The following is a 26,170-nucleotide window of genomic DNA, read 5'->3' as shown; positions in this document are numbered from 1 at the left end:
TGTTGATATTTATGTCTATCAGTCCCTTATAGGGATCTTTACTCATTTACAAACCCCTGAGGAAACCACACCAGAGTCTGTGCAGGTACTGTAACAGTGCCTCACTCATTTGAGAACCTGCGTCGGCAGTAACATTTCATGCATGGAGGAGCGAGTCCTGTGTGTGCATCCTGTCAACTCAGTGCGGTTTACCAGAGGGGAGAGTTTCTAAACAACCAACCAAAGCCGAGTTGAGTCAAACCATGAATAAAGTGCTGTTCCCCCTCATCCTGCATCCTGTTTTTCAAAATGACACAAAATGCAGGAAACCCAACAAAAACCCTCCTCCACAGATGTAACATAGTCTCATTGTGTTTGTGAGTACTTTTATTTGTTTCTAATTTCTTGCATTATCACATTCCTACTATGATGATACAATAATACATATACCTAATTTCTTTACATTAGATTATAGGCCAGTAACTCTTTGTAATTCAACACAACATAAAACACAAATTAGATGTTTTACATTCTTATAATTAAAATATTCTAGATTCTTTCTTTGAAAGATAATGCTGCTTTTAATTGAACATTCTCACCATCAGAAATGAGCTAGTATCCCACAACTATACATTATTAAAGACCATGACAAACTAAGGTCACCTAAGTGACAGGGGTGAAAAAGGCCCCAAGCTTCATGGGTTGTGCCACTAGCCTGCACCAAGATATGGGGTATTCATAGGAAACAGTTCTAAACACTGGTTAAGTAAAGCTTTCACTGCACTGCATTACCTTTTCTTTATGGGCACCACCAAAGTACACAATATCATGTCATCCTGAACACCATAGTGGGAGGCAGATTTCCATTTTTGTACAGCTACAAGGGTATCTTTTGGTCCATAATTTTTCAAACTTAAACATTGTTTAGCATATCTGATGGTACAACATTAGCCACCTTTCCTTTGCCTAGAGTACATGAATCTCCAGAAGAAGAGTCCAGAAGTTCAGTGGGTTTGAACAGAAGCTGGTTGCACAACATCTGTCTGCAATAATTCACCATATATGTTCCGTTTTCATAAAATGACGACAAGATAGGGGCTTATTTTTGCCCCAGGACTGTGAATCAGGTGAATTCACCTTGTGTTATTTTAATTCATATGCAAAAAAAAGTGTCAGTAGCCTACAACTTCACAATGGTATACGTTATCAGTTTGCACAGAGACCTTTGATTTCCGCTAACTATATAGCCTACAAGAATCAGGCAGGAGGCTACTCATCCACTCATTTTGGCATCAACAAAGAAAGCTAATTTTGGTGGATTGCTTTGGCGATTTCTTATTACAGTATTTCTCAAAACCATTAACACTTTTCACCTGTTTGACACAACTTGCAAACACATTCTCACTCACTAAAACACATGTTGCACTGTGATGCACTTGTGTTGCATAATGGTAAGCACAGGTAGCAAAAGTTAAACACATTTCAAGCACAGGTGTCCCAGCTTCAACACAACCACTCAAAACTGATCACACTCGTGGCTAATGATGTGAGGAAACCAATATAAGTCAGTTCAGAGAGCGCTGGTTGTTGAAGGTTGTAGAATGGACAGAAATAATCTGAGAGGCAGAGGAAGAGTGTGTGTAAAAGGTGGTTGAGGAGGAAGAGAGGGCCAGGGAGAATGTTGAAATGATGTGGAAGAAGTTCTGTGGCCTGACCCAGCACGTAGACACAATGCTGTGGCTGAATGGTTGTAGATACAATAAGCACTTCAGTTTGATTTTGTCGTTTACACTGTAATGTGCTTCTCATTTATATTTGTTGTCACTTTATTTTTTACTGTATAAAGTTGCTAAATTCATTTAGCCTACTGTGAACAATAAACATTATTTCTACAGCTTCATGTTCTGAGCATTGTGTTTTCAGTGTTTTGATGTATTGTGTAATGACTGATCAGTATTGTTTTTAATTTTGATTGACTTGGGGTATGATCTGACAACATTGTTTGGTTTTGCAGGAAGAGTCAGAGGTTTGGTGAATGTAGTTTGAAAATTGGGTTTTGGGCTTATAGTGTTGAGAAAAGCGTGGTGGATGCATATGGTGGATGTCAAGAAATGTGTTTTAGCAAGTGAGATATATTGTAATTCATTATCTCCCCATGTGTCTCCACCTCCCGCACGCTGACGTTGCGCGGTGGTGACGCGCTCGCTGTACTTTGGTTGCGGCAGCAGCGGCGGCGCTGCAGCTCTGGAGAAGGAGGCGGAGAACAGCAGAGCAGCGCTGTTGATGGGTTTACAGTCACAATATCGTCTTACTGCTTCAGTACTCGAACGGACATCACAACTGAGAGAGCACACGGACTAGTTACTGTTAGTTTTGATCGTCTGTTACGCGTTTTGCTCCTCAAACAGCAACGCAGACCTCGGGAACCGACTGGATCGCACCTGCTGAGGAGCATGAACAACAAAGCCTGATCCAGCACTGTGCGGTGCAGCAACAAACTCGAGCCTGTCTGCAAACGAAACATCCAAGAAATATATGTACATTCGAAATCCTCCGTGCTGCACATAGGACGCTGATGCTGCAAGAGAAGGTGTCTGTGTGGAATCTGCTGTAGGACCTCCATATTGCAGGCCGATTCGAGTCCAATCGTGCCTTGCAGCCTTTAATTATCGCAACGCTTGCATGCGCGTCTGACTTTCGCTTGGTTATTCAAAACTAGGTGATATTTGAAGGGTGGAGGAGGAGAATACCAGGCCTCCACTCGGGTTTTAATAATTTAATAACCCCTCCAGGCCAGACCAGTTTGATGGTCGCCATCTGCAGTCCTGTGTGTTCAATGTTCCCTTAAAAAAACAGGAGAAACATGTGGGTCAGTCCCGAAGATGTGTTACTGGCTGGCGCGTTGTGGATCACCGAGAGAGCCAATCCATATTTTATCCTTCAAAAACGGAAGGGCCACGGGGACGGAGGTGGAGGACTGGCGGGTGAGTGTCATTGTTGTGCTATCATGGATCAATATCAAAACATGTGGATGTTTAATTTTGAACGTAGAGGTTATGTATGGTGAAAATGGTGACAGCTGATCGAGGAGTCAGCTGGGGTTTGGTGTGTGTATTGTTGTTCGACACTGGAAAACACATGGACGGATGGTTGATGATCACATGACCCATCAGGTGCCACAGGTGGCCTTTCACCTCAATGTGCGTGTTAGGAAAGAACACCTCAAATCCTCTGTTTCTTTTACTTATTGATTTCTTCACACAATTAAAGTCTGATTTTGACAGACCTTTGACCGAGTGAGCTGAACTCAAACAAAGCCCAAAGACACAAAGTCCACTATACCTTCTGATCTTATAATTCCTCCATGAATTAGGTCATATTTATTTCACACTCTGTTACATTAATCTGCCTTCTCCAGCCTGGAAGTGGAGATTAGATTTTTACTCTGCATCTCTTGTGCAGCTGTTAATGGCCGTGGACTCTCAACAACAGTGCATCTGTTTGACCACCAACCAGAGAGAAGTCTGTTTGCTTGCTCATGCTGAATCATTCCCCGTCTTCTTTCTTCCTTCCTCTCTTTCTCACTCCTCCCTCCTGCTTATTCCTGCCAAAATGGGTCAAGCAGCAGCAGGAGGAAGATGGAGATGAGGAGGAGGAGGGACAAGTTATGGAGATGAAGGCTGAGGTTCACAGTTTAGCAGCTTGCAGTCCTGTTTTCTTACAGTATTTTGAGATTTGCTTCAATTCTTGACCTAGATCCCTCAGGTTGCAGTCCAAAAGGGTAGGATGTCAAAAATGAAATGCAGTGTACCATCTGTGAGGCATTAAAGGAGACAATCAAGCACATTCTCTGACATTTGAACCTTCAGATGATGATTAATGATAGGATCATGGGCAGGATTACTTTAAACAAGCTGTGACAGCATTTCTGCTCATTGTTACCATGTTCAATTGTAAATGGCACCTTCCTTGGACATTTTGAAATGGGCCTGATGTAACATGTTTCCAATATACGTTTACTTTACATCAAATCAGCACAAATCAGTCACCACACAGGAGGCTTTTAGGTACCCTGGTGTTCACAGGTACAGCTGACACTTCTTGCCCAGTTGGTAATTGAGTCTTACCTGAGCAGCCATTAATACTGAGCATGCTGTGTAAGGTATGCCACATTTTGCCTTCTAGATATACAATTTAATCAGTGCTGTTGATCAGCTCAGTTACTGATCCCTGCTGAGAATTTCTCACTCTGTGTCTGTCGGTGTCACCACTCATTGTGCCTGCAGACTGAGAGCTATAACCGGATTCACCAGTCTGCCTTAGGAGAGCAAAACACATAAGACCTTCTATTTTTATGATGAAATACTGCAGTGTTTCCCATTCGGATGTTGCAGAGACCCCATGGCATCATTTTTTTTCTGTATTTCTTTTATTACTTTTATCTTTATTGGGTAGTAACAGTTGTACAGAGACAGGAAACATGGAGTAGAGAAATTGGATGATGTGCAAGAAGCTGTTGTCAGCCTTTGTTAATATGCACATGCTCCATCAGGTTGGCTACCAGGGTACCCCACCTCTTCTTTTTCCTTGCACACATGATGCATTAGCATTACATTTGCAAACCTCATCTACTATCTTGTCATTTTTCAACCCTGTACTTAAGATTGACTGATTTTGCGGTCGAAGGTTGGTCACCAGCTTTACTGCTTTTTCTTCAAAGATTCAACTGTGAGACCTTAGATGGTCGAGTAAAACAGATGACATTGTGTTGAAGATAATCCATGTAATTAGATGAATTGCAATTTAAGGCACTTCATCGCCAGTATTACTGTAAAAAAAACAGTGGGGAAATAATCCCAGAGTTATAAAGGGAATAGAAACAGCTCAGCAAAATCTCCTCTCAAGGCAGATCTTTTCTTTTTTACTATGCAAGTCTGACTGATAATGTATAGATGAATCAAAGATTTTAGACTTGACATACAATCTAAATGTAAAACATTTGTAACAAATACAGATGGTAGTATTTGGGATAGGACCCTCCTTGGTATGAATAATTTAAACCAAGAGCCACAGCCATCTCTTACCCTGGCAACACAAAGAGTGCTGCCAGGCGATGATGTCATTGTTATGTAAATGCTGAGGTTGCTGACTAGTCCTGTGTGCCAGTTGGCACTGAGCGCCCAGTGACCCTGGCATTGTCTACCAGCTCTTCTTCCAAGAGGAGAGAAAGGAAGCCATAGCAGAGCCAGGACAGAGCTTTTTACTGAGCTGGACACAGATCTGCATTTCTGACCTTACTGGACCCAAGCTCTACTGTCAGAGCTGATTAGGTTTGATTTAAGACTGCCCTTTTTTGTTTGCCAGCAAACAACTGTTCTTCTTTTTTAAAACAGAATATTGGTTCATTGAACAATGTGAAAAAGAGTGAAGCAGAGTCATGAGCAGGGATGGGCATTAATTGAGAAATTATGTGGAGATGGTAAATCCTCTGATGTTCTCCTACTTTATGCTCTTAAAAATTCAAAAATGGAACCTAAGATATCTTTCCGAGCATCCAGAAATCCACAAGTTTGTCAAGTCAAACAGAGAATAGATGGTCTCCAGATGTCCTCATTCAGCATCAATATGTTCACCGTTGTTCATCTCGTTCATCTAAATAAATAGTTTTGAAGAAAAGAAAATGCCAATTTAATTAGATTTATAACAATGAAGCGGGGTAATTTTAAGACTTTGACATGAATGAAAATGTTACGTACAGAGATACCTCAGCCATCACATAGTCTGATAAGAATACTGTTACTATGGAGGCGCTTTGCATTGGAATATTGTCTTACCCTGTTTGGATTCCATTTGCATATTGACCTTCTCACTGTACATTATCCCTTACACACCCAACGTATTGTGGAATAATGCAGACTCTATATGTACATGTGCTGCATTAACCATGTGTTAATTAAAAATAGACAATGTGTTCAGTAATAAAACTGTCAGGTGTGATTTGAAGGCACTCTGTGAGGTTTTGAAACAGTAATAGTACTGGTAAGAGTAAAAAGAAGCTACGTTTTTTTATGCGTAGGAACCTGAAAAGACGGTGAAGAACAGTTCAAGTGAGCATAAGTACATGTCAGGTTTCTCAAAGCTAAGGAAGAATCCTGTTTACAAATTGTTTTTATGAAGACAGAAAATGGAATTCACACATGTTAGACCAGCAGGAAGTTAAAATGCTGAATATGAACAACTTTAACATGCACATTTGACAGTGTCATGAAAACACAATTTGACCTAACAAGGCTCAATGTAGGTCAGTGTACAGTTGAGTATGTCACCTGCTCCCTTTAGTGGTCTAATATAATTTTCCTGACATGTTAAACGTAAGAGGCCAGCAGCTTTTAACAGTCACTTAAAGGGTTATTAAATGGTACAGTTTGGATGTACAGGACAGTGTAGATGCAGCTGGAGACACAGTTTAAAAGAAATCTGTCATCCACATCTTCTTTGTTGTTAATTGAATTTTTAAGAGCATAAAGTAGGAGAACATCAGTTTGGATGTACAGGACAGTGTAGACGCAGCTGGAGACACAGTTTAAAAGAAATCTGTCATCCACATCTTCTTTGTTGTTTATAAGTGGTCACAGTGACGGTATCTTCAGATAAGAAGCAGAATCCGTCTGTAAATAAACTCAGAGCCAGACTGTTACACAACTTAAAACAACAGTACCTACAGCATAACACATCACAACAGTTTGAGTCATTGTAGAACGCCACATTTCACAACCCCTCTGGTGATTACTGTATCTTTGGCTGGAAGTGGATCATGCCAGACACATGCTGACCATCTCCTGTGTTGTTTTCCTAAGCTGTATTGTTTAATGACAGTAAATGTCGAGATGTTGAGAATTAAAAAGATGTTGTGAAGTCCATTTGGTTTTATAAAGGCAGTGAAACTTGCATGTGATGATGATTAGGATTCAGGCTTATCTCAGGTTTCTGTTATTTGACACAGTATTGATTTGAGTCTGAGGGAGATTTTGGTCCCTGGTGTGTTCAATGCAAACATCCCCCATCGGCATCCACCCCCTCTTTTGTCTCAAAGAGGATATAAACAAAATAAGTGGTTATAGGTTTCCTGCTCTTCCTCTGCGTGAAAGACCCTGAAGTTTCAGGGAAGGTGATTTGTTTTGCTCCAACAATAGTGAGCCCTGATTGACTCTGTGTTTTTGAGAAGAGAGGCACAAAGCATCATATGATTTTATAGCTTTTTTTTTTTTTTTAGAGGGAGAGTGTTTTCCAGCCCTCAGAAATAACAAGTTGAACAGCACATCCATTACAGTGTGTTCTCTTTGCCCCGTGGGCTGTACACCTACTCATTCAGCAAAGTGTTTGTGTAAATGCAGAGGTGTGAGGTGGAAAAAACAGTCTCATGAACTGTTGTTGGGCCTTGCTGGTTGTACATAAACAACAAGAGTCAAGTTTAATCCACATTAGCAAAGTGCTTTCTTTCTGTCTGTCAGTTAGTTTTCACTTGCATAATTGGAGAAGGAAAAGGGTGGATGTCAAGTGGGCTGAGGTGCTAAGTGGTCTCTTTTCTTGTATGTTTCCTGTGTTAAACCTGTGTTCACACATCTTAAGCTGCTTATTAAATATCAAAATTTTCTGCTTTTTATTAAATTCACCACAAGACTCGAGGAGCAAAGTGCACTTGCGTACATTGGAAATTCCCTCAAATGCTCTTTGGAATAAAAACACATTGAAGGCGTCACTAAGGTCAACGTAAGATCAACAGTTGAACCTCTGAACCTTGTGATTCACTTTTGTCAAAGAGGAAGTTGTCTTCACACTGACAACAGTTTGTTCATCACAAAGAGATGAAACCGAGGTGTCAGGCAGAGTTATCACATTAGTTTCAGTGTGATTAAGACTCCCTGACACCACGAGCGACACACTTCTTCTTTATTGGCTTCTTCAGCCCGTGGATGAGGATTATTGGTTTAAAAAGTGGATGTTTTATTGGTTCATGCAGAATTGTTCATGTAATGTTGATAACATTCAGAATGACAATAACCATGTCTGTTTGAGAGGTGTCATTTTCGACCATCTTTTTGTTGAGGCCTAAGTTGTTTTATTGCTGCTTCAACAAGATGAGAATGAAGGGAGAAAAGGGTGTGCCTTAGAAATAAGGAGGCAGACAAAAAGAGAGAAATATGTAAGTTTAGTTCAGGGTCTTAGGCAGATCTATGTGTCTAAACTACAAAAGTGCACCTGCCTCCTTATATCTCCTCTCAAGATTTCATCTGAAAAATAAGGAAACCTCTCATCTTTCCTCACTTGTCTCCTCTCCTCCCCTCCACCCTAAGCAAGCAGACCAAGCACTCTCTAACAGCTCCACGATTGCCTGGAATTAGGTATCCAAATGGCAAATTGGTTTCTGCAGGTTTATAAACTGCTTGTGATTGTGGCACCACTTTTCTAATCACTCTACAAAAGGTTTTAAAGGTTTAAACTGCGCTAAGATCAGTTATAAGCCATTATTAGGACCAGCTTTCTGGGTTTCCAGGTTGTGAAAATCTCTTTAGAGTTTGAGTCATGAACAGCCAAGTGTTCACAAAGTCATGTCATTAGTAAAGAATCAAAGGTTTCCATTCTTATGTATTTATGTTTTAAGTTTGGGAGTTTAAACCTTCAGGAGAGAGAGCGGGGGATGACATGCAGCAACCTGGTCCGCCTGCCCCAAGGACTATAGCCGCTAGGCCAAACCGGCACCCCATAAGTGTTTATTCTAATTATAAAAGCTAGACAAAGCTTTAAAAGAGGAAAACAAAGACTTCAAGTCTTGTGCAAATATAAGTTGTATTAAGCAAATACTTCAGTGTTCTTACAAAAGCCATCAGGTCTGGAGTTGTAACAGTTATTAACAAAGTATGGAGCTTGTATTATTCACTTCTATACCATGCCCCAAATCCTACAAACTAGTCACAGCTTATTCCAACGTTTTAGCCGTGGCAACACTTAAAACAACATCCAGGAGCAGCCAGTGTTTAAAATTTAGGACAATCTATATGGAGGAAAGGATAATAGTATTCATTTACAGGATGTCTACAGAGCAGGTTCCTTTCCACACAGTCTGTGATGATGCATCGCCATGTTTCCACAGTTCCTTTTTCACTGAGACTATCTTTTTGCTTTGCATTCAACATGGATAATCAACAGCTCACTTTTTGTATGTCCTGTGCATGGTGTTGAGTTTATCATACACATGATAATGTAGTCTGTGTTTTGTTACTGCTACCTGCAGATCAGTGGAATAATAATCATAAATTGGATTGCGTGCCCAGGAGAAACATCAACCCATTTTTCTAATTTACAAAATGGCAGAATTTGATATGTACAGGGGAAACACTGTCATCTGTTTAACCTTCAGCTGCATCATGACTCTTTTTTTAGTTTCATAACATTCGCTCAATCACGCTCTTCCTCAGGTGACTTTTATCTTGATTACCTCCTCGGCCCTGTCTATTAGTTTCACACTGGTGGTTGCTGCCTCTAGGGCTTCAAATACCGAAATCTCATTTAGTGATCATGTCCATAATAACAACATAATCCTCATGAAACAGCCTCACATGGAGTCATACATATGCAGATCAGCAGTGCAACTAGTCTAACAAGTAAACAAAAGGATTTAATGTAGAGCTGCAGGATGTTTTCTTACGTTCAAATCTTGAACCACAAGACCTCGTGGGTTCCCCCTGTGCTTGAGCATGACAAAACACTCTGAAAGTATTAATACACTTAGTTTGTTAAGCATCTCACATGGTTATTTATGCTTGTTGCAACTCTGTGAGGGCTTTTGTTTCAGAGCTGAACAAATGTATAGGTTAACATTTGTCATGAGTTAATTTCAGAGTGTGAAGTTTTTATTGTTTTTGGAGCAACACAGTAAGCTCTTTATTTAGCCATTTATTAAATCTGCAGTTTTCCACTTCTAAGCGTTTGAAGGTCTAAGTGTTTGATTTGTGTGTTTTTGGGCTCTTTCAGGTTTGCTGGTTGGGACCCTGGATGTCGTCTTAGACTCTAGTGCTCGTGTGGCCCCTTACAGGATCCTGTACCAGACCCCAGACTCTTTAGTTTACTGGACCATCGCTCATGGTATGTACACTTGAACTCTTTGTTCCTAAACTGTGTGGATATGAATGTGTTTTGTTGAAAATACACAACTTCAGGTGCTATTTATCTGCACATTTAGGCTATGGGTTACCCCTATGTATTTTTACCCCCTGCACTTCCCTCTGTCAGCCATCACACAACACACAGCATTCATCATCCTCCCATGTTAGCTGCTGAATACAGAGCATTACATCGTGCTCTGGTGGTTTTAAAGGGGAGGATTAAAGGAACATGTGCAGAAAATCGATGCTCAAATTAGAGTGGATGTCGTGTTTTTCACCTTGATGGAGTTTCATCAAGATTTTACTGTAGCCTGCTGGTGCATGACAGAATTAGCATATTCTGTATACACAAAGCTTTACTCACTATCTCCAGTTTTTTTTTTCAATCAGACTGCTTTGTAGACATTCTGAGAAAGTAAATCATGCAAATTAACAGCCACACTGCAGAGTGATTAAAAGCAGAACTCTCTCCCTTTCATTTTGTCACTGAATGTGAAATGAGCCCAGCCATGTGTGAGGAAAAGCTCTTACACTTCTGACAACCAGAGCTGCAAGTAACACTCATTTTCAATCAGTGAATGATTTTTAATTGCTAATTACTTTCTCTAATAATCTATCAATACTTAAATACATGTAAGAACAGTGAAAAGCAAAGTCTGACATACTGAAATAGTTTTTTGACCAAATCTGCTCAAGGTGTTACATTTTACTACCTGAGAGGATGGAGAAAAACAGTAGGTCATTACATTTGAAATGCTTGCAGTAGTGAATTTGTGGTACAAAGGCTAAACCATCAGCTGATCTTCAACATTGATGATGGTTGGAAATCAGCTTTTTATTTTAACGCTACACAAAACAAAAAAGGGAGAAATAGCTAAGGAGTTCTGCTTGGGGAGGAATAACAACACAGAGACTATTCAGGCTCAGTTAGAGGGGAACTTTACACACGCACACGCACACACACACACACACACACACACACACACACACACACACACACACACACACACACACACACACACACACACACACACACACACACACACGCGCACACACACACACACACACACACACACACACACACACACACACACACACACACACACACACACTCACACCTTTGTTTTAAGGTCTTAAAGTGTAAAACTGCGTCTGTTAAAAAAGGGCTTTTTTGGCTCCAGAGTGTCACTTGAGTCAGCATTTGCTTTGTTTGAAGATGTCAGTCTAACAGTCTGCAGTTAAGTTGAACTTTCGTGTAGAGGCAGGAGTATAAAAACTGTATACACGTAACTGTTTTTTATCCTTTTCTTTTAGTCTGTTGAAGGAGTTCTTGCTAAATAAGTGATGTATTATTTAAGCTCAAAGAAGGATCTGCGACAATATAAACACAATAAGTTAAAATTTGTTACTGTTTGGTTTTGTCGGGCCTTAACTTCTCTTCTGTTAAAATGTTGTTATGTTAAATCCTGTCTGTCTTCATTCTCAGATATGCAAAACCATCCTTTAAAGTATGTTTGGGCATGTGTTCTGCTGTAGTCTCATATTTCAAATTCAACAAAGTCTGGACCACTGGGGCCCTGATAAAGAATGCGGCTGTGTTTTGGTTTATGTGTGAATTTATTTTATCCCCACTATATTCATATATTTTTTCACCTCTGAAAAGGAGGCCTTCAAAATAATAGCCTGGCATTTCTGAAATGGCAAGTGATCCCCTCCTCCACTCCCTCTTCAGCTCTCCCAGTGCTTAAATCCTCCGCCCAGAGATAGCAGCAAAGTGGAGCAGTCTGGCAGACATGGCTAATTCAGTGAATGTGCACTCACTGAAGGCTGTGTGCAGCCCTGTCAAGGGATAATGGTCCACAGAGGCAGCCATTACTGCAACCAATTTCTCCTCTGGCCAGGGAAAAATCCCTTATAACCCTGCTAAGTACAAAATCTAATTGTGCATGTTAGTCTTTAAAACATGAAATCAAACATATACATTTAATTCTACTAGTTGCGCTATACATTTTAGGTGCACTAATGCTTTTTGACATTATTTGCCTGTCATCCAGTAAAAGAGGATCTTGATACTCACAGTTTAGTATAATAGATTAATTCAAGGCTTAAATACCTATCATAAGCCTCAGTTATGTTTCCATACATTTACACAAGGCCCTGAATTAGATCATAGCTCTAATGCTGTGTACTCTGTGGTTTCATGCACTGACTTGCTCTCCTCTCTCTTCTGCAGGAACCTCCCGTAAAGAGATCACAGAGCACTGGGAGTGGCTGGAAAACAACCTGCTGCAGACGCTCTCCATCTTTGAGAACGAGAATGACATCACAACCTTTGTCAAAGGAAAAGTCCAGGTGACCTCTTGTTGTCACTTATCGAGATTGTAGTTTGATGTTTGGGCTTGTAACTCAAAGTGGTTTTATGGTTGTAAGGTAACTGTTCCTGCATGGGAATTAATTATAGGGAATGCACACCACAGCAGTAGTTATCCAAATAATGTGATGTGCAAAAGGCTTTTTGATCCATCAGGCTTGCCAATAGAGCTTTGCCAAGCAGATCAAATGATAATTTTACCCTTAACATTTCCAGCATTAATGTGGTTGTTATTTGCATGATTAAGAGTCAATTTACATCCACTCTAGAAAACATTTAGGAGTGCTAGATAACACTATCTGTTGCCCTGGGGGTGATAAAATAGTAAAATATTTGCATATTTGTATTGACGCTTACAAAAGATTAGAATCTCGTACTTCACAATACACAGATAAAGCATGGACCAGAAAGCCAAGGACCAAAACAAGGCTAGAATTATAAGCCAAACTTGGCTAAGTCATTTCTTTGGGGGAAATGAATATATTGTGATACTTGGCCTGGACACTAAAATGTGTATTTACTAATGTGCATTTGAATCAAATGTGCTCAAGGATTTTTACAAGTGAGTAAAAGAAAAGGTGACCAGATCTAAACAGAGAGTTTTTGGAAGCTTTTGACTGTTGGTTCAAGCAACAATGTTAACTCCTCATGTCCTAGCTGAGTTTGTCAACTAGCTCTGTCTCTTTCCATTTTCCTCAGGGCATCATCGCAGAGTACAACAAGAACCACGATGTCAAAGAGGACGACGACACGGACAAGTTCAAGGAGGCCAGTGCCAAGTTTCGTAAGCTGTTTGGGATGCCCGAGGAGGAGAAGTTGGTCAACTATTACTCCTGCAGCTACTGGAAGGGCAAAGTGCCACGGCAGGGCTGGCTCTACCTCAGCATCAACCACCTCTGCTTCTACTCCTACCTACTGGGGAAAGAAGGTTAGACATAAACTCGGTCTAAACACACACAGTCGTTTATTAATCATGTGACTGTTGTCTATCCTTTTCTACCACCTGTTAGAATATTTATTTCTTTTACCTGCTTTAACTTCCCAGTGTTTATGAGCAAAGCAGGTAGGTTTACATAAAAGGCAGTTACTGTGCAGCAGTAGGAGTAGATCAAATAAAGGAATAATCCCAGAAGACAGGAAAACCATAAATCAATGTTTTTAGAGTCACTTCTGCATTATTTTGTATTGAGAACCTCTAAGTGAACTTGTAATGTTTAGGTGGTCTTCGTCTGAGATACTCAAGTATTATTTGAATCTTCAAGTTTGAATTTCTTGTATTCTGTGGTTTAAAAAAATCAATTTGTCTACACGTTTAATTTCATTCTTAAGATTTTTGACCAAGACATAACTGAAGATATCAGACATACTTACTTAAGAAACTGTATGGGGTGAAACCTCTGTGTACTCTGAAGGGAATAACTTTTACAATACTGATGTCTCTTATCTCAATGTCTTTCTGGATTACTAGCCAAACTGGTGGTGCGCTGGGCAGACATCACCCAGCTGGAGAAGAGCGCCACCCTCCTGCTGCCCGACGCGATCAAAGTGAGCACCCGCGTCAACGAGCACGTCTTCTCTGTCTTCCTCAACATCAATGAGACCTTCAAACTGGCCGAGCAGCTGGCCAACATCGCCATGCGTCAACTGCTGGACAACAAGGGCTTCGAGCAGGACCGCTCGCTGCCCAAACTCAAGAAGAAGTCTCCAAAGAAGGTGTCTGCTCTCAAGAGGTGAGGAAGTGTGGTAACACATTTGCTCATAAATAATAAATAAATGTTGAAGCATGCTTATGACATGCAGTTAATTGATCAGTATTAATGGGTCTTGGTTGGTGGAGTAGTTTGTTATCTGGACATTTAAGGACAGAGAGTGAAGGTCTTAAAGTGGTGCTCCAACTTGTAGGTTTTAAAATCTGCAAAAACACAGTTAGTTTATTGTTCAGAAATAGAAGGCAGTGTTATCTTTGTCCTATCTGGTTTGCGCAAGCTCATATGAATGGCCCGATTAACCCCATTTTACATGGTCAACACATTTTATGAAAGCATGACTTGTTTCTCTGCAGTGTGTCATTAAAACAGTCTTTCTAGGGGAATTTGAATGGTTGCTCTTGCATAAAAATAAGTGTTCCTTAACAGAAACTTCCTTGTCATTCATCCAAATTGTAACAATAAAGAACATTTATTTATAAAATCCAAACCAAAAAGCAGTTACATCAGATTTGAACAAAGGTCTACAGTCTTACATGATTCTGCATTTTCTACTCTGCAGGGATCTGGATGCGAGAGCAAAGAGTGAGCGTTACAGAGCGCTCTTTCGTCTACCCAAAGATGAAAAACTGGACGGGCACACAGACTGCACGCTGTGGACCCCCTTTAACAAGATGCACATCCTGGGTCAGATGTTTGTTTCCACAAACTACATCTGCTTTACGAGCAAGGAAGAGACACTGTGCAGCCTCATCATCCCGTTACGAGAGGTGAGTTGTTCTGTCTTAATGTCTCCGTCTGTTCATGAACAGCTTGCAAGAAGGCAGATATTGAAAATCAGTTATTTCAGTGTGGTTGTTAACTCAATAACACTGAAAAACTAGAAAGTGCGGTGGTTTTTCTAGCCATCTAGCTATTAGACTTGTTCATATGCAAATCAGTTGCTTGGTATCATCCTCTGCACTGTCCATTCAAAAGCCTCAGTCAAGTGTACAGTCTCACTTTTAAGATATCAATCCAAACATGCTTTAAAGGGGGCTAAAATGATCTATGATTTTTAACATTCAATACTATTGTAATTGAGACTTTCATTTATGTATCTAAACATAGAAACATAATGTTACTTTACAGGTTGCATTGTTCTGTAGCAACAGCTTAGTTATCTCAGATATGGACGTAGTATCCGTGATGTCAGCCATCTGTTTCTGAAGCGCTGTTTTGAGGCCAATCGGCGGCGGCAGCCATATTGCTGCTGTCGAGCGATTGTGACGTAAAGAAGCGGGCTTTGAGCCTCCTAGCCAACAGCTACAGTGTTCCCGCCTGTCAGTCAAGTCAGCTCTGCCTCTCATTGGAAGACTCGTAATCTCAATATCTTCGGAATTGCTGCAAATTCACCCCCCATACAGTGTGTGCCGATCGAGATATGAGCTATCCATACTACACTTGTTGTTTGAACCAGGTTGTAGATATGTTTATTTCTGCTGTAAAGATCGTCTTTTTTAAATTTTCTACTAAAGTAGATGAAGATTCATATTCACTACATTTATAAACACTACAGGTTAATTTGGTCAAGAATTAAAATTGCTCATAGAATTTTTTTTTTGTCAAAGATGTGGCTTATTGATCTTTATTGTTTTTTTCCTTGTTAGCTTGACATTTTGTTCCAATTTGTTCTTTCAGGTTACCATTGTGGAGAAGGCAGACAGCTCCAATGTGCTGCCCAGCCCACTCTCCATCAGCACTAAGAATCGGATGACTTTCCTGTTTGCTAATCTGAAAGATAGAGACTTCCTGGTCCAGAGGATTTCTGACTTTCTGCAGCAGACCAGCTCAAAGATCTACCTGGAGAGGGAACTAACTGGAAGTTTAAACAGCTCAGACGATGAGGTAAAAAATGTGTTTGCATGCGTTTGAAGATATTTTTTAACTTGCTGAAACACCTAGTTTACTGTAAGAAGATAAGAAATTAGAAACTATATGGGATTGATACCATTTAAAACCTTTAAATCCTGAAAATGAACTGTGTTCCCTCCAGGTTTACTCCCAGCATGGATCCCAGCTCTCCAGCAGCCCACAGCACAGTTTGGGTTCAGAAAGCGAGCGTACGTTCAACCTGAATGACAGCAGCGTTCCCACCGCCACACAGGCCCTCATGACCATGTACCGCCGGCGCTCACCTGAGGAGTTCAATCCAAAGCTGGTGAGTTAAACCCTCTTTCTGTGGTACATATAAAAGCAGTTAATCGTGTCAAGCATGGTGGGGAAGGCTTTTCTGATAAATATATTTATAATAATACCCTGATTTGTTCAGCTTCAGTCAAAGGCTTTTTGTAATCTTGGACGTTTCTGCTTGCCTTTCTGTAATTGGCATTTTCACAACGTTACACTTTATGGGAATTAAGCTCCATGAAGGATCGGAAGTAACAGCAACTTAGCAGGAAGACTGAGTGTGTGATTAAAGCACAGCCTTTTGCTAACCTCAGTTTTTATGGCACAGTCACCCTGAATTATGTTATATTATTCATGCTTTCTACAAGAAATGTGTCTATCCAAGTAGCTATTGCAGAGTATATACAGCACGGTTGTTATATACAAAGTAATTGTGCTTAAGCTTCTGCATCTCAGATATTGTTTTCCTTCTTTGCTCAGGCAAAGGAGTTCCTAAAGGAGCAGGCTTGGAAGAATCACTTTGCAGAGTATGGGCAGGGGGTGTGTATGTACCGCACAGAGAAAACGAAGGAGCTTGTCCTCAAGGGGATTCCTGAGAGCATGAGAGGAGAGCTGTGGCTGCTCTTCTCCGGTGAGTAAACATTCAGGGAGGCCTGAAGTAAACATGCACAAACACTCTGAGAGTACAGTACTGTGAATGATTCATAGTCATGTACACTTTATGAGTGAGAGACCACACCCTGCATTGTATGCGATCACTCTTAATCATAACATCACATGATGCAGTCTTAATGTCACCCTGTTTACAAGCACACCATGTAACACAAGTTAAAACTTACAGAGCCAACTTGAGACATGAATACTAAAAATGCACATTTATTACTATATCATTAAGCCACGCTGAGTCCTTTGTTGCTGCCTGTATAAATACATGGTATGGATTCATTTGCCTTTCAAAGTGTTTGGCTGATGGCACAGTTTTCATAATTATTCCTATCTGACTAGGCCAAGCCTCAGGCAAGATCTGAGAAGGTCCTGCACCCCATTCCACTGAAATAAGTACAAAATTATAAAAGCGATTTCCCTTTTCAGCCATTAAACTCAAATGAAAGTGATTGCGGCCTTAGAAGGATGTTTAGCTCGCCCCTAAAAGAAACAGCATTAGCTTACTGAAATGTGTTATTTCATCCCTTCAATTTGTTAAGGACCACTTTACCTTTCAGGGACTCTTTGACAACCGCTGAGTTGGTAACTGAGAGGAGAGTTCAAGAGAGATCTTTTGTCTTGGAGCCAATAACATAATAATGTAGACTCACAAATAAGAAAAATACTGCAAGTTGACAGTATACTTGATGTGTACATTATTAATACTCCACTTATTGATACCCTTCACAATTTGGTTAAAAACTGTGATATCTTAAACCAAAGTGTAAGTATACATATTATGTTCCCTGTGTGCTTGAACACAACGTTTTTATACCCACTCATTAAAATGTAACTAAATTAAACCTTTCCATGACATAGACAGAACCTGTAGCTTGGGACTGTCATACTTTAACAACATGCTCTTCATTCAGGTATGCACACACTCCAGACTTTCCTGTTCACAAGCCTGATCATGTGTTACACACCACATGCAGCTTTTAGTCATCTTCACCTGAGCAGATCTGGGTTACAAACAGCCCTGCTCACTCTCTTCCTACTGACCTACTTTATCTCTCCTTACCTGCTCCTTCATAAATGACTTTCACTCAGCTGCTAGTAGAAAACATTGACCTTTCTTGTTTAAAGCATTCCTAGAAGGCATCTGTTTGGACCCAGAAATAGAAGAAACCAGTTTGGCTTATTTTGATAGTCACGCCTGGTAAAGTATCTTAATAACTGTGCTGGAACCACGTCAGAAAACATGGAACGGAAAATTAATTCAGCAATGTTTTTATCTCAGTCATTTTGTTGCAGTGTATCATATAGATACATGATGAAGAAGAAGCCTTTTGGAACAAAGTATTTATTGTCTTCTCTGTGATTTCCTCTTATAAAAAAGTAGACTTCAACAATGTGTGTCCTATTTAGTTATTTAAAGTTTAAATGTTGTGTTCTTTTCATAGGGGCAATCAATGAGATGGCCACCCACCCTGGTTACTATGAGGATCTGGTGGAGAAGTCAATGGGCAAATACAACCTGGCCACAGAGGAGATCGAGCGTGACCTGCACCGATCTCTCCCCGAGCACCCAGCCTTTCAGAATGAAATGGGCATCGCTGCCCTCCGCAGGGTCCTCACAGCATACGCATTCAGAAACCCCAACATCGGATACTGTCAGGTACACACACACACACACACACACACACACACACACACACACACACACACACACACACACACACACACACTCATGCTTTGTGCTGACAGAGACCTTTAGACCTTGACTTTACCTGAATTTTAACTCCTCTTTCCCTCAACACTGCAGGCTATGAATATTGTGACGTCCGTGTTGCTGCTATACGCCAAAGAGGAGGAGGCATTTTGGCTACTTGTAGCGCTCTGTGAGAGGATGCTGCCGGACTATTACAACACCAGGGTTGTAGGTCAGTCGGTGTATGCCTTCTGTATTGTACATGTTTGACTGACAGTTTTCCACTTTATTGTAACCTTTTTCATCTCCTCAGGGGCCCTTGTGGATCAGGGTGTGTTCGAGGAGCTCGCCCGTGAGTACGTTCCTCAGCTGTATGACTGCATGCAGGACCTGGGCGTCATATCCACCATCTCCCTCTCCTGGTTCCTCACCCTCTTCCTATCTGTCATGCCATTCGAGAGCGCTGTGGTTGTCGTGGACTGCTTCTTCTACGATGGCATCAAGGTCATTTTTCAGCTGGCGCTCTCTGTGCTGCACGCCAACATCCACCAGCTGCTTGGCTGCAAGGATGATGGAGAGGCCATGACTGTACTGGGCAGGTAAGGGCAGGCTGAGGGGACAAACTTCTTACAATTTCTTTTAACTGTCAGAAAACAGATATTGCATTAACCCAAGAACTATTGCTTTATTTGTGAGATATTTTTTTCCCCACCTTCCAGAAAGAAGTGTCTTGAAATGATTTTTTTGTGTGGTAGATACTTGGACAGTGTGACCAATAAAGACAGCACCCTCCCTCCGATCCCGCACCTGCACTCCTTGCTGACAGACAATGGAGAACCACATCCAGACGTCGACATCTTCAAACTGATCCGCAGCTCCTATGAGGTATTTGAGTACACTGATCATTCAGTGTTTGTAAAGCTATATCATCCTTGTTGTTTATTGTCTTTTAGTGGTACCGGAGACATGCAGGGACAAGAGGACAAACATTTGACACACTGAAAGAGCCTACTAATTGAGTTTTGTACACATTTGGTAGATGGATTCTTTAAAGACAGATTTATGAGAGTGTGACTCCTCTAGTCATGCTGTGTTTGTGACAACCATGCATTTAACATTTGTAATATGTGTGCTTTCAGTTAATTTTCTCTCAGTTTGTAATCTAGGATCTGGATGTGGACTAAGTCTGCCTTTTTATATTCTCAACAGGCGACCTGCTGTCTGCTCACAATCATGCTATTATCTACATCCATTCTTATTCTTTTAACGGTATGAAGAGACTTTGTAACGCTTCAGTTTGTGACCTTTATTTTGTCCCGTTTTTCCTTCTTTTATCATGTCAGAAATTCGGATCAATCCGTGCAGATGTGATCGAACAGATGCGTTTCAAACAGAGACTGAGGGTCATCCAAACCATTGAAGACACAACCAAACGCAACGTGGTAAGGTCCCACTGATATACTTTTAATTTTTTAATGCTCAAGGAAAATACTGATCTGCAAAAGATAACATAATAATGTGTCCAATACAAAGAAAGAAGAAGATTGTTAAGTGAATAAATGACAGTTGTTCATCTCTTGAAAAAGGTAAGAGAAGAAACTGAGGGTTTAGTGCAGAGAGGAGGGAAAGAATCATTCCCATTCCTTTATTATCATTGGTTGATATAGATGCTTGTTTTCTGTTATTCAAGGTGGCCAATGTTGTTATGCATTTGTACATTAATCTGATTCCAGGTGGAAATGTAAATTGAGTTAAAAAAAAATGTTGAAAGCTAATTCATGTTCCTCAGTTTGTAGCCAGGTTCCCCCATTATAGTATTAGAAATCATCTAATTTGTAGCAATGGTTATTTTGCACTCATTAGACAAACATGCACAATCTTTTTCTTTAAATATGCCAACTTGTATCATCCGAATAATCCAGAATGCAACAGTTTTTAATTCCGAGCATTTCCATATCATATGAAAAAAAACAGACCTTTCCCCCTAATATAGTTACAACACATCTTTATTGTTGAAATGCATATTTTTGAGTTTACAAGGGGTAAAATATGTCCTGATAAAAATCTTCAAATGTATTGTTTTGCTCTGTACAGAGTTAGATCATTTTTGCCAAATTGATGTCCAAATATCTGGATCTCTGTTCTCTTTAAGGTCTTCTTATTATTATTGTTATTATTCACAGCATTTCAAATCTTGTAGATTTGGCTGCCTAAATGTTCCACCAACTTACTCTTATATAAACTGGAAACTTGGTAAATGTGTGAGAAAGTGCAGACAGTTTATTTTGCTGTGTTCACAACAATGTTGTTGCTCAACCCTGCCATAAATATAGCATCAAAGAAATCATACTGTTGTCTGACATCAAGGACTGCAGGTTGTTTGAGCTTTATAACCAAACAGATGTCATTTTTCAGTAACTTTAGACATTCTGCTCTCTACATTTTTATCCTTAATTTTGCTGCAATTTTCTAATGTTTCAGGTCAGAACTATTGTAACAGAGACTGCCTTCAGTATTGATGAGTTGGAGGAGCTCTACGTGCTCTTCAAGGTGAGTTACAGCTTCAGTTAACTTTACTGCCCTAAAGGTGAAGTATAAACAGGAAATCAAACAGTCATTTCTTTTACACACACACCAAATGAATAACGCCCTGAGGAGGTCTTACTTCAGTGCGTTTACTTTTCCCTCTAGCACAAGCTTTTCTTGTCCTGCAGCTGTGAAGAAACACATGGTTAAGATTTATTTGCTACTGTAATGGCTTTAATGTGTCTCTGATGATTCATATTGTGCAGGATAGAATTGCTTTCATATTGTCATTGTGTGTTGTATTCCATGCATATGATGGAACACAACAATAACAATAACAATTGCAATTGTTAATAGTTAAGGCCCACTCATTTCTGAATGTGCCTCATCACAGTCACAGTTCTTCTGTGTGATTAAATATTATTGATTTGCATGTACTATCGTGTCTAACAGCTGTCACCCGTGTCTTCCTCTCCTCAGGCGGAGCACCTGACCAGCTGTTACTGGGGTGGCAGCAGTAACCCCACAGAGCGTCACGACCCCAGTCTGCCTTACCTGGAGCAGTACCGCATCGACGTGGAGCAGTTTAAAGGCCTCTTCAATCTGCTGTTCCCTTGGGCCAATGGAGCCCACACAGACCCAATCGCCCTGCGCCTCTTCCGCCTACTCGACCAAAAAGGAGGAGCGCTTATCAACTTCAGAGAGTTCATCAATGGCCTGGGTGAGATGAATAATATTGTGTCGAAGCTAACAAAGATGTTGCAGTTCATAATTTGAGAAAATTAGCTCAGCTATACCTGATCTCTGATCCTTGTTGTTGTGTTTCAGGCATTCTGTGTCACGGAGACCTCACTGAGAAGCTGAAGCTCCTCTACAAGATGCATGTAATACCTGGTGAGTGTGCATCCATGCAAAGTCTTTGAATGGACATGACAGGAAATATTTGTCAGTGCAGTGAAACATGATTATGAGCTGTAGAGAAGAGTAACTGTTCAAGTTTGAGCTCTTTGTTTCACTTCACAGAGCTCATCACTTCCTCAGGATTACATTCGTCAGCACAGCAGAGAATAAAACATTATAAAATACTCGCTTTATCTTAAATTCAACCTTCAAATTAATGAACACTAAGGCTTGACATTTATTACCAATCTGACAAGCTGAACAATTGTCCCATTATTTCACCAGTAAGCATTTGTGAAAGATTTTTACAAGACCGGATTTCTCTGAAAGGTTCCTTATCAAATTAACTTTATGATCAAATAAAGAACCCGAAAATTATGAAGAATGGTTCACATGATGTTCTTAATAACTTCATTTTGACACAGTCTTAAATCCTTCTGTCCCAGAAATCACCCATGAACAGGAAGAGCCTGACTCTGCCTTTGAGGCCACTCAGTACTTTTTTGAAGACATCACTCCAGAAACCTCCATCGGTAAGGACTGCAGCCTGCTCATAATCACACTGTGTTCATTTACTGTCATATTACAGGATATCATCTGGTTGCTCCTTCATAAAGTGTGTCTCTACATTGCACAGTAGGTGTGCATTAATTTGGGATTTCATAACCACTTTGACGGATCAAAAAACAATTCTCCTCGCTTGAAACTTTGAGGTAATCGCAAAACATATGTAGGAGGTTACACATAGACAAGGAAAATACATGATGAAAAATATTGACATGATGATTCATAAACTTTTCAAAAGCATTGAAAAAAAAAAGTAAATAAAAAAAAAAAGGAGGAAAATTACATCATCTCTGTTTTTTTTGGAGGGAAGGGTGTCTGTTTTCCATTTCATCATCTTATAATCAGGAATATGAAATCACAGCAGCACTGCGGTATAATTGGCTTTTTTGTGAATCTTTATGCAATAATTATAGTCACCAAGAAGCATGTCTACTTACTGTTCGTGAGTTACTAAACTGGTGGTTGCGAACATAAAATAAAAAAGACTGTACACCTCAGTTGGCAGGAAGAGAAATGATATTTTTTACAGTACAACCTCACAGCTAAAACAGGGTTTAAGGCGTTTCATTCTCACCACTTTGCTTTTCTGCATTGGCTCCACTTTTTGTAATTCAGTGTTTTTCTTTGCTCAAAGGTGCAAACATGTTGCTGTTTACAATATCAAGGATTTGCGGTTTCCTCATCATTCTTTCTTTTTTTTTTTTGTGGTCATGGGCTAGATATGTGAATTGCAGGGGGTAGTGTGGTTTTATTAAACCTTAAAAAAGCAGACAGGTGGTGCAGTCTGCAGTGTGCGCACTGACAGTGATGGAACCACAGACACAAAAAACAAACGTGTAAGAGTTTTAAATTCTGCCGGTACAACACAAGCCAGCAGGAGACACATTTCCTGAATTGAAACCTGCTGTTTTGCAGAATTATATTTGAGAAGTGGTGTCATCTGTATTCTGTTGCAGTTGCTAAGAGAGTGATGCTATACTGTTTAAGTAGTTTGAGAAGTGAAGAGGGGATTGAAGAGCAGGTCGCTGTGTAGTTTGAGCACTGAGGACTTGTGGTGTAAGTGTCTTTAGGTTTGGAGGATGCTGTTGAAGGTGGTTGCTGAACGTTCAGTCTAGCCATTCATATCTGATTTCCCTTTTAATCTTACAAACATGGATATTTGATCTTACCCTCTCTCCTTTCTCCTCAGGCAATGACTCAAAGTGCAGAAGTGAGAGGGACGATGGCTTTGTCAGAGTTACTTTTAAGACTGAAAAAGGTGAGCAGCACAGTAGAATAAGAGAGAAACAAAGCGCTTCATCGTATCTTTACAGCTTGAAATGTGAAATTCTGATTTTTGATCAGCCCAAAAAATCCTGATAAAATACTTTTCTTAAACATTCTTTATCTACCTCACAGTGAAGAAACTGAACACTCCTGAATATCGCCATTACCTGAAGCTGTGGAACCAGGAAACAAAACCTAAACTAGAAAACATGAAGGACCTCCCAAAGCTCAATCAGGTAAGATTGTGAACCCAGTATGTTTATTTCAATCAGCAGTTGTAGTAAGAGAGAGCTGACCTTGTACGTTTTTTTCCAACAGAGCCAGTTCATTGAGCTTTGTAAGACCCTGTACAGCATGTTCAGTGAGGATATAGCAGAACAGGAGCTCTATCACGCCACAGCCACAGTCACCAGTCTGCTGCTGGAGATGGGAGAGGTGGGGAAGCTCTTCTCCTCCTCATATGGCAGAAAGGATCACAACATGGAGGGAAAATCAGAGCCGAGTACATGCAGGAGGGACGCTGCAGATCCCAAAACTCCCCAGGAGGCCGTGTCTGAAAACACCTTTGTCCCCTCAGGGCTGGAGAACAAGCCGAGCCTTTGTGAGGATGTAAAAGGGGATGAGCAGCTGCCACCTATGCAAGACATCAAACTGGAGGACTCGTCCCCTAAAGACACGGGCACGTCCTCCGCCATGCTCATCTCGGATGATGAAACCAAAGATGACACCTCGATGTCGTCTTACTCGGTGCTCAGCGCTGGCTCCCATGAGCTGGATGAGAAGCTGCAGTGTGAGGACATCGCAGACGACACGGTGCTGGTGCGCAGCGAGGACGTCCCAGATGGGGAGAGAAGCAGCCGACCTCGCGGCAGTGAACCTCAGGACCGAGGTCTGCCTCACAGCACCAGCATCGATAAAGACTGGGCCATCACTTTTGAGCAGTTCCTGGCCTCTGTGCTCACCGAACAAGCCCTGGTGCATTATTTTGAAAAGCCAGTAGACGTGGCAGCTCGTATAACCAACGCTAAGAATGTGCGCAAAGTTGGGCGCCCCCTGCTGTCAACAAGTGACTATGAAATCTCGCTCTCCGGCTGAGGTCTTTTTCAAGGAAATTTACACAAAGACTTTGCTGTTTTAAAGGGAAACATTATCATCAGTCATTGGTGTGAAAACTTCTATGAGTTCAGGAAGAGAATGAAGGTACAATGTGTAAAATGTGTGTGTGTATGATAGTTGAATGAATGTGACCAAAAACTGCTCTTAGCGATGTATTTTATCAGATGTGAAAGACTTTTATTATAACAATCACTAGATTCTGTTCAGCTAAGAGGAAACAGAACAAGAATATTGAGGTTTGCTCCAATGAAATCAGTGTGAACATGTTGTAGCTGTACTTTATAAAACATTATGCATAGGTGGTATTATTGTAATCTCTAGTTCTCTTAGGATATATAGATGTAAATGTCTACAAATACAAGACAAACTGAGATATCGATCGTCTATGTACAGTCACCAAACATTATATCCAGTCAGACTACTGTTTTCTCGCGCTACCATTCCATTTGCTGTTAATCACTTTAATTTTGTTGTGTCTCTTCAAACTAGAGTGAAAGCTGTGAAAATTCAACGAAAAGGTGAATTTTCATGTTGTATTGTATAAACCAAACTGCTCTCGTTTTCACACTCTTACCTTTGACGTCTTTGACATTCACTTGCCAAAATAACGCTCAAAAAATGGCTCTAGTGTGGTTTGTCTTTTGGTTATATTTATGTCTGCAAACGCCAGTCAAAATGACGAGGACAAAACAGAACTGTTGAAGGTTTGAAGGAAGGTGTGCTACGTCATAACAATCACACTAAAAAGTACTGTTCAATAGAGAGGCTGCACTTTATGTTTACAACATAATGTGATTCACTAACATGTGTTTGCTTGCCATCTACATAGCTGTTGTTGTTGTTTGCACTCCAATAAAAAGCACCTGCCTTCTTTTTAATATATTTTACATTTTTTTATCTTTTTGCTCTGTACATTTTTTACACTGCTGTTTTCAATGTGAATATTTTTATTTTTCAATGTCCAGGTGTTGTTACTCTGGATCCTGATGCATTCTGTGTATCACTCCATCTAATTAAAGTAACAGTATGATTGATTCAATGCTGCACAGCA

The 26,170-nt window shown here is 40.4% G+C and overlaps 1 protein-coding gene across 1 annotated transcript; it reads left to right on the top strand.

Annotated features, from left to right (window-relative positions):
• The first annotated feature begins 2,176 nt into the window (after nt 1-2,176).
• On the top strand, nt 2,177-26,170 carry tbc1d9 (TBC1 domain family, member 9 (with GRAM domain)). Its single transcript, XM_034687851.1, has 21 exons — nt 2,177-2,963; nt 10,012-10,122; nt 12,376-12,494; nt 13,213-13,441; nt 13,982-14,243; nt 14,782-14,989; nt 15,900-16,106; nt 16,255-16,419; nt 16,869-17,019; nt 18,497-18,711; nt 18,859-18,976; nt 19,058-19,343; nt 19,500-19,629; nt 20,088-20,186; nt 21,226-21,294; nt 21,751-21,991; nt 22,099-22,164; nt 22,617-22,703; nt 23,927-23,995; nt 24,136-24,239; nt 24,322-26,170. Exons 1-21 carry the CDS (start codon nt 2,843-2,845, stop codon nt 25,096-25,098), a joined length of 3,834 nt encoding a protein of 1,277 aa, XP_034543742.1. The 5' UTR covers nt 2,177-2,842; the 3' UTR covers nt 25,099-26,170.

This window comes from Notolabrus celidotus, chromosome 7 (genome assembly GCF_009762535.1).
Source record: "Notolabrus celidotus isolate fNotCel1 chromosome 7, fNotCel1.pri, whole genome shotgun sequence".
NCBI lineage: Eukaryota > Metazoa > Chordata > Actinopteri > Labriformes > Labridae > Notolabrus > Notolabrus celidotus.
Note: the sequence above shows the minus strand (reverse complement) of the source record. Positions and strands in the feature narration are given on the sequence as shown.

What these genes read in the sequence shown, in the direction of transcription:
- tbc1d9 (XM_034687851.1), top strand. Translation starts at nt 2,843, where the DNA reads ATGTGGGTCAGTCCCGAAGATGTGTTACTGGCTGGCGCGTTGTGGATC. An exon ending in TTACAACACCAGGGTTGTAG is followed by an intron (nt 18,977 to 19,057) that starts GTCAGTCGGTGT and finishes TCATCTCCTCAG; the next exon opens with GGGCCCTTGTGGATCAGGGT. An exon ending in ACCTCCCAAAGCTCAATCAG is followed by an intron (nt 24,240 to 24,321) that starts GTAAGATTGTGA and finishes TTTTTCCAACAG; the next exon opens with AGCCAGTTCATTGAGCTTTG.